Source organism: Neopsephotus bourkii, unplaced genomic scaffold (assembly GCF_033783945.1).
Source record: "Neopsephotus bourkii isolate Nb327-2 ecotype Australia unplaced genomic scaffold, CSIRO-AGI_Nbou_v1 NB_973, whole genome shotgun sequence".
NCBI classification, from domain to species: domain Eukaryota; kingdom Metazoa; phylum Chordata; class Aves; order Psittaciformes; family Psittacidae; genus Neopsephotus; species Neopsephotus bourkii.
In genome coordinates this window covers 89,049-97,748 of record NW_026901467.1, presented here as the reverse complement: position 1 = coordinate 97,748, position 8,700 = coordinate 89,049, and the positions used below count along the sequence as shown (strand labels likewise).

The 8,700-nt window shown below is 43.3% G+C and overlaps 1 protein-coding gene across 1 annotated transcript; it reads left to right on the top strand.

Annotated features, from left to right (window-relative positions):
• Nucleotides 1-444: 444 nt before the first annotated feature.
• KBTBD2 (kelch repeat and BTB domain containing 2) lies at nt 445-7,326 on the top strand. Its single transcript, XM_061359379.1, has 3 exons — nt 445-1,544; nt 4,035-4,200; nt 4,616-7,326. Exons 1-3 carry the CDS (start codon nt 1,375-1,377, stop codon nt 6,149-6,151), a joined length of 1,872 nt encoding a protein of 623 aa, XP_061215363.1. The 5' UTR covers nt 445-1,374; the 3' UTR covers nt 6,152-7,326.
• Nucleotides 7,327-8,700: the final 1,374 nt, after the last annotated feature.

The following is an 8,700-nucleotide window of genomic DNA, read 5'->3' as shown; positions in this document are numbered from 1 at the left end:
TTATTGCAGGTAAGACTCTCCTCCCCTGAATATTAATACCTTTTCTGTTTTTTCTTATGAAGGCAGACTGAGAGAGCTGGGCTGGTTGAGCCTGGAGAAGAGAAGGCTCCTTCAGGGGAGACCTTAGAGCAGCTCCAGTGCCTAAAGGGGTTACAGGAAACCTGGAGAGGGGCTTTGGATGAGGGGAATGGCTTTAACCTGACAGAGGGGAGATTGAGATGAGCTCTTAGGCAAAAGTTCTTCCCTGTGAGGGTGCTGAGGCACTGGCCCAGGGTGCCCAGAGAAGCTGTGGCTGCCCCATCCCTGGCAGTGTTCAAGGCCAGGTTGGACGGGGCTTAGAGCAACCTGCTCTAGTGGAAGGTGTCCTGCCCATGGAAGGGGGGCTGGAACTGAATGAGCTTTAAGGCTTTTTAAGGTACCTCCAACCCAAAACAATCTGGGATTCTTCATTTAACTTGCTTCACTTGACCAGTAAACATTGGGTTTGATTATTTTGACTGGTTTCCAGTTAAACAGCCAGTGAAAACTAAAGAGTTTGAGGTTCCTGCTTGTGTGTATTTCTTCACTGGGAAATATCAATGACACTAAATTAGTAGCTACTGAAGTGGCATTAATTAAGCAGATCTGTTTCAAGTGAGTGAATGTTAAAAGACAGTTGTCTTTGAATTGTATTAGAGGCAGGGCTCTGTTGAATGAGCAGATCTGCAATATGGCAGCAGGGATTCCTACACCCTTTGCCTTATGCCAGATGGTGTATTTTTGCCTGGAATTTCAAGTATGATTTTTCAAGTAAGGTATTTCTGCATTCACCATTCATAATGAACTGTGATGGTAGTGATGTCTTATACATTAGATAAATGTGACCCTGGTTATTGCTCGATTTTTGGAATGTGAAACAACTGTGCAAGATTAAAGCTGGAATTATTTGATTTAGAAATACATTGTAGACAACTGTTTTTAACAGGTAACTATGAAAGGGTTTAGAGTAAGTGCTGATGTGTAAATTAACTTTATTTTCGTTCTTTCAGTGACTCAAGTGCAGCTGCTGTTCACGAGATGGTCCCACGGAACCTACCTCAGACTTCGCTTCTCCTCGTTCATTTGCTGCATCACAGATCTCCCAGGAGCCCTGCAGACACTCTTGAAAGTTTCTGACCAGGTTGTGACAGCAAGTCAAAGCATGATGACCTAAGAGTTGGTCAAAGTCTGAAGCATTGATTCAGCAGTCCGAGATAACAGTGCCGTGTTTCTCAGTATCACTTCTGAAGGCTACGGACTTCCTGCTCTTACTTCAGAAACATTCAACTGACCTTTCTCTGGTGAAAAGATCTTGACTTTTCTCTCTGGTCCTGGAAATATTAATGGAATACAGTCATGTCTACCCAGGACGAGAGGCAGATAAATACAGAGTACGCTGTATCCTTGCTGGAGCAGTTAAAATTCTTCTATGAACAGCAGTTGCTCACTGACATAGTACTGATTGTTGAGGGCACTGAATTTCCCTGCCATAAGATGGTTCTTGCCACTTGCAGCTCGTATTTCAGGTAAGCATTCAAAGTGGGATCTGTTAATTCTAGGCAGTCTGTGATAGCTGCTTTTGAGTGTAAAATTACTTGATCGACTTATAATTAATGTGTTAGCGTTTTAAACATCAGTGTAGTAATTAAAATTGTAAATACCATTAGGTGCCAACACCAAAAGAGCATCTTGTGACTTACTCTGGGTAGGTGCTGTAGTTTTTACAGTAAGTGGAAGAAACAGTTATACTTGTGATGGTTCCTTTTTTTTAGGGAGTTAATCAAGTTAGTTAATGAAGATGTTTTTAACAAGATACATTAAGTGCTTCTACTTTTTGCAGGTACCTTTGTAGTAAGTCCTAGAAGATGAGGCACTGTGAATGTTCTGTAGTGATCGATCATTTTTTGTGGGAACACAGTATAATTAATGTGCCTGCCTGGAAGGAATTTTGAAGCCTGAAACTAGTCTTGGTGACATCCAGCCACATTTTACCTTCCTGATGCAGTTGTGACATTGCTTTCCTGTTTCATCAATGAAAGGTTCTCATGAGATGGGCTCACCATGCAGAACACTTCTAAACTGTTTTCTGTACATTGTTTGCTTTCTTGTATAGAAATATTTGAGGATTCGTTTGTTACTTTCATAGAAGTGTTTGTTGCTGCTGGGTTTTGTGTTGTACCAACCAGCCTCAGCTGAGATTAAAAGGTTTATTTCTTTAGCAGTAAGCATCGTGTGATAACTAGATAATAACGATTATTGCTGTTGGCCTTGCACAGATGACATAGTTCCAACAGTCTATAAAATAACAGCCCCTGGAAATGGAGCCAGATTCAATGTTGGTGGCTAATCATAAGGTTGGAAAGCTGTTAGGAGTCCACAGTGAGCTGCATTAGACTGTGTAGTCAGATCTCTTATTCATATGTGTGTGTTTATTATTTATGGAATGAGGTTTTGGCACTCGTTAAAAGAATTATCATGCTTGTGGTTTTGTCATGTTCTGTTTTTCTTCTCTACTTTGGTTTACAAAAAGATGCTCAGCTTCCTAAATTTAGCTTTACTATGAAAAATTGATAGCCCTGAAGGAGGCTGTGGGGAGGGGGGAAAGAGCAGAAAAACATCTCTTGGTTGATGTAGCCATTGTGTCTGACTGCAGCCAGCTTACCTTCCATCTCTGTGCTGGAACACTGCTGTCTCTAACAGCTGCCTGTTCCTTTCTGCAAAGAGGAATCTGCTGGCACTTGTACTGTCTCGTTTACCTGCATGGCAAGTTGATGCTGACTTGGCCACTCAGTGGTCCCTCCTAAGATACAAGCTGCCCTTAGTTAAGGAGCTTAGAAGATGGAGAGGTGGGGATGATGCAGGAGGGAACAGTGATACGGCACTGTCTCTGTACAAGATGCTTCTTGGAACAGCTTTGCTTAAGGAGTGTGCCCCTGGGTCCCCTCATCTCTGCAGCTGGAAGCGGGGCTGTAGGGTTTCTTTCGTGCCTGAGTTCTTAAAAAGACCCAAATACATATAAAGAGCCTTGAGCTGAGTTTTTAATATGACTGCAAAGACCAAACCTGAGAATATCAAGCTCTTAAAATTGGTGTCCCCTATGTTAGACATTAGCAAGTATCTGGTTTACACTGTTAGACTCTAGTTAGCTCTTAACTGTGTTGCAATTAAAAAAACAGAATGGGCAATAGGTATATAAAGCGTTTTGGTGTATATGAAATACTTCACAGAATGCTGGTCCTTGCTCTAGCTTTTCCCTCCTCCTAGAGGAGCACACTTTTTTGATATGACTTAGTTCATTCCATTGAATGAATCTGCTGCTTCTGTTTCAGAATCTAAAATCTAGCTGTATGTGTTTCAACAGTGTTTTCTTGGAGGATGTTTCTTCCTTCTCATCATCACCTAACGTAGAAAAAGTTTTAAATTTCAGTGTTAAGATTCCCAAATCATTAGAGTTGTCTGATTAATGCAAAAGAGTTGGCAGCCTTCCAGTATCTGAAGGGGACCTATAAGGATGCTGGGGAGGGACTTTTCATTAGGAACTGTAGTGAGAGGACAAGGGGTAACGGGTTGAAACTTAGGAGAAGTTTAGATTGGATACAATGAAGAAGTTCTTTATTGTGTGAGGGTGGTGAGGCACTGGAATGGGTTGCCCAGGGAAGCTGTGAATGCTCCATCCCTGGCGGTGTTCAAGGCCAGGTTGGACAGAGCCTTGGGTGATATGGTTTAGAGCGAGGTGTCCCTGCCCATGGCAGTGGCGTTGGAACTGGATGATCTTAAGGTCCTTTCCAACCCTAACTAGTCTATGATTCTGTAAATGTAAAATGTTTCTCCAGAAGGCACTGATGGTACTTTCCAAAAGTTCTCTGCAAATGCTTTATCTTAAACACTAGATGGTAAGTACTAAACAGACTGTTCCCCTTTTGGAGTGTAATCACTGGAGCCTTAGAGGTGACTGTTTAAGGTGGCTGTACCTACTCACTGTTGATCCTTGTCTGAATGTGTGTGTTTCTCCTCAGAGCCATGTTCATGAGCGGGCTGAGCGAAAGCAAACAGACACATGTGCACCTGAGGAACGTGGATGCAGCCACTTTGCAAATCATCATCACTTACGCATACACGGGTAACCTGGCAATAAGTGACAGCACCGTAGAGCAGCTGTATGAAACTGCCTGCTTCTTACAGGTAGGAGTGTCTTAGTTGGAGTATGAAGTAACTGCTTTTTATCTCTCAACCATGTTCTTTCCTGTTAAATAGTCTTTTCTGTGTAGTGACTTCAAAATGTTCAGTTTGCTCAGTATAGGCAGTGCTTGCTTGCCGCATAGGTGTCCTGTACCCATCCCTCCTTGCTTCACAGTCCCTGTGGAGGGTGGAAGTAAAACAGTGTGCTTCTGACAGAAGAGTAGTTTCTCCAAAACACATAACCATGTGATTGATGTACTTGATCTGTATGGAGCAGTTGAGTAAATCACTGCTGAATTTCTGTGTATATGTAGTATTCCAGGCCTCAGCTCTGTTCAGCACTAAATGCAGGTACTTTGTGTGTGAAGGAACAGGCTGTACGCAGGAATACTGAGTGCATTTCTTCTGTGTGTTACAGGTAGATGATGTGCTGCAGCGGTGCAGAGAATACTTAATCAAAAAGATTAATGCAGAGAATTGTGTGCGTCTGTTGAGTTTTGCTGATCTCTTCAGCTGCGAGGAGTTAAAGCAGAGTGCTAAAAGGATGGTAGAGCACAAGTTCACTGCTGTGTACCACCAGGAGGCTTTCATGCAACTGTCACACGATCTACTGATAGATATTTTAAGCAGTGACAATTTAAACGTGGAGAAGGAGGAGACAGTGCGGGAGGCTGCTATGTTGTGGCTGGAGTACAACACGGAGTCACGATCACAGTACTTGTCCTCTGTTCTTAGCCAAATCCGGATTGATGCACTTTCAGAAGTGACACAGAGAGCCTGGTTTCAAGGCTTGCCACCTAATGATAAGTCAGTGGTAGTGCAAGGACTCTACAAATCAATGCCCAAGTTCTTCAAGCCCAGACTCGGTATGACAAAAGAGGAGATGATGATATTCATTGAAGCTGCTGCTGAAAACCCTGGTAGTCTTTATTCTTCTGTCTGTTACAGCCCACAGGCAGAAAAGGTTTACAAACTCTGCAACCCTCCTGCCGACTTGCATAAGGTTGGGACGCTTGTAACTCCTGATAATGACATCTACATAGCAGGTGGGCAGGTTCCTCTGAAAAACACAAAAACCAATCACAGTAAAAGCAGCAAACTCCAGGCTGCCTTCAGAACTGTCAATTGCTTTTACTGGTTTGATGCACAGCAAAACACTTGGTTTCCAAAGACACCAATGCTCTTTGTTCGCATAAAGCCATGCCTGGTCTGCTGTGAAGGATACATCTATGCAATTGGAGGAGATAGTGTCGGTGGAGAGCTCAACAGGAGAACTGTGGAAAGATATGACACCGAGAAGGACGAGTGGACCATGGTGAGCCCGTTGCCTTGTGCGTGGCAGTGGAGCACAGCAGTAGCAGTTCACAACTGCATTTATGTCATGGCATACAACCTGATGTACTGCTATTTCCCCAGGTCAGATGCTTGGGTCGAAATGGCCATGCGCCAAACAAGTAGGTGTTTTGCTTCAGCTGCTGCTTTTGGTGACAAAATATTCTATATTGGAGGACTGCATATCGCCAGCAATTCCGGTATAAGGCTCCCCAGCAGTACTGTAGATGGGTCTTCCGTAACTGTGGAAATCTATGATGTGAATAAAAATGAATGGAGGATGGCAGCCAATATCCCTGCCAAGCGGTACTCTGACCCCTGCATCAGAGCTGTTGTCATCTCCAATTCCTTATGTGTCTTTATACGAGAAACCCACATGAACGAGAGAGCCAAGTATGCCACCTACCAGTATGACCTGGAACTTGACCGCTGGTTTCTAAGGCAGCACATATCAGAACGTGTGCTTTGGGACCTGGGGAAGGACTTCCGGTGCACTGTAGGAAAGCTCTATCCATCCTGCCTTGAAGAATCCCCGTGGAAGCCTCCAACCTATCTTTTCTCACCAGATGGAGTTGATGAATTTGAGCTGGATGGGGAGATGGTTACTCTGCCACCTGTATAGCTACCGATCAGACTGAGCAACTGATTCTGTACTCAGTTAGGTTAAAATAAATGGTGGTGAAAGAGCAGGTCTGGAAAATGAAGTGTCAGACTCTGCTTCCCCCAGGATGTATTTTTAAGCCCTCCCCTAACCCTTGCTGCCATTCAGTATGAATCAATGAAATGAGCAGATACGCTTCCATAATCTGAAATACTATTATCTGATAATTGAGAAATGTATATGTATATCATAAGCTTAAGCATCTGACTTGTCTAAAGAATTAATTTCTAGTTCTATGAAGTCTCAGTTCAGGAAAATTAGCTTCAGAAAAGAGTAGTTTCTAGGATGATGTCACAACTCTTCTGAAAGTATCTTCTAGTTACATTTGAACTACTTCTGGATATTCTGCTTAAGTGCTAGTTATCTGTCAGCACAGCCCAACTCGAGGACTGTGCTGCACTTACTTAATACTAATATCCATGTTGGTATAGTAATGCCATTAAAAGAAAAAGAAACAAATCCCATGGATCTACCTGTGGTAGGAAGGGTAGATCTTCCATTGTATGGTAACATGCAGGGCACGATGACTGCAGGTTCAGTCAAGCTGTAAAGTTAGGTGCATGTATCCTATTTTCACTAACTTATACCTGTCTATTTAGAATACAGGTCTTCCAAGCAGCTGGTAGATTACCAGGTGTGGACTTCAGTTGCGGGGCTTGGGAGTAGGACTTGCCAGCCCTCATAGTGCGGGTCTGCGTGGAGCTTTGATCAGGAAATGCCTCCACGCTCTGTGTTACAGTACCATTGGCTCGTGTATATTACTTCCTGCTGCTGATGTATTTTTCCATTGTAAAACAAAGATTTAGTGTGGATTAACCAGGTCTTTATTTTCTGTTAATTTAATAACAAGCATTACTGTAGTGTGATTGTGTATAGATATCCCTTAGCTATCAGGTTTTTTACTCGGGGGAGGGAGGGGAGCAAACTTCAGGAATACCCTGTGCTCTGCGTGCAGGAGAGCAGATGACTAGTGCTGCTCTGGCATTAATCCCAGGAACCACTAGCAGTAGCGGGGCGCCGCCAATCTAACATGAACACAGGTGCTTCATGACAAACCTTACTAGCATGTTCAGCTGCATCATGTTCTGGCACTGTATTTTGAATGACATTAATTTATTAAAAAAGACTGAATCCAACTTGAGTTGAAGTGTGCTTTCTGCTTGGAGGACATGGAGTTACTATGCATAGAGTGGTTTGTTGAAGGCAACTGGCAATAGTTGAGCTGTGAGAAGCCTGGAGAGAAGCACAGGAGTTAACTGTACTTACTAATCACTGAAAGGGGAATCCAAGTTGAACTAAGGATTATATAGAACTAGAATCCCCTGCTATGATTTTGATGTATCAGCACTTCTCCAGTGGACAAGCCTTGCTCAACTGAAAGTGATGAGTGGGCACTAAGGAGGTGATGAGGGATCTTTTCTGCAAGCTCAGAAGATGGGAGACCTGTTTTCAGTCTTTAATACCAAGAACAAATTTACCCACTTGATCAACCAGACTGCCATTGGCTTTCCTTTGATTCTGTTCCTTATTCCATAAATACAGCGCCTACATGGATTTACAAAGCTTTGTTTAAGGCTTTGAGTGGGAAAGGGACTTCAGGTAAGAAAGCTGCCTTATATAAAGCTCTTCGTAATGCTTTGGCATTTTGTGCTATTGCAGGGATTTATGGGAGCCAGAATAATGATGGGTCCAACAGAAGAGAAAGAGGCAAGCTGCTGGCATAGCTGTTCCTATTGCTGGCATGTAGCCTGGCACCTCCAGTTGCAAGCCCACTCAGGGGAGTGTACAATAAAGGAAAACCAGTGATACTGCTTTAGAATGGGATTTAGAGAATCGCATATCTGATGCAGGACTGTGAGTGGTGTCTCTGGGAATGCTGGTCTGAAAGGGCTGCTCCCTTCTGCCCACTGTATCATGCTGCAGGAGTCTTCAGGACAAGCTGAAGTGCTTGGACATAGAATCATAGAATGGTTAGGGTTGGAAAAGACCTTAAGATCATCAAGTTCCAACCCCCCTGCCATGGGCAGGGACACCTCGCTCTAAACTATATCACCCAAGGCCTATATCATACTATATCATCCAACCTGGCCTTGAATGCTGCCAGGGATGGAGCATTCACAACCTCCTTGGGCAACCTATTCCAGTGCCTCACCACCCTAACAGGAACTATAGCTGGTGAAGGAGCACAGTGGGGTTGCTGCGTGAGAACCTTCAGCTTGAGTTTAAAATCTTATGCATAGTTCCTTACTGAAGGAAGGGGGGGGAAAGGGTAAATCTGAATAGGAAAGAGGTGACTAAATTGCAGTGGCTGCTGCAGTTGCCTCACAGAATCTGGGAGAGCTGTCCTTAATTTTGTGCCTTTGGGGATATCTTAAAACACAGCTGGTGTACAGGGCTTCCTGCTGGTCTGCATCTTTAATGTATTATTTTTATATTGTTCTAGCTATTATCTGCATTTTATATGGTCTAAGATGATGTAGTAACTTATTGTGAATTAATTTACTATTATT

Excerpts from the sequence above, each read along its gene's own strand:
- KBTBD2 (XM_061359379.1), top strand. The coding sequence starts at position 1,375 with ATGTCTACCCAGGACGAGAGGCAGATAAATACAGAGTACGCTGTATCC. Across the intron at positions 1,545-4,034 it reads ACTTGCAGCTCGTATTTCAG|AGCCATGTTCATGAGCGGGC; the intron begins GTAAGCATTCAA and ends GTTTCTCCTCAG. Across the intron at positions 4,201-4,615 it reads AAACTGCCTGCTTCTTACAG|GTAGATGATGTGCTGCAGCG; the intron begins GTAGGAGTGTCT and ends TGTGTGTTACAG.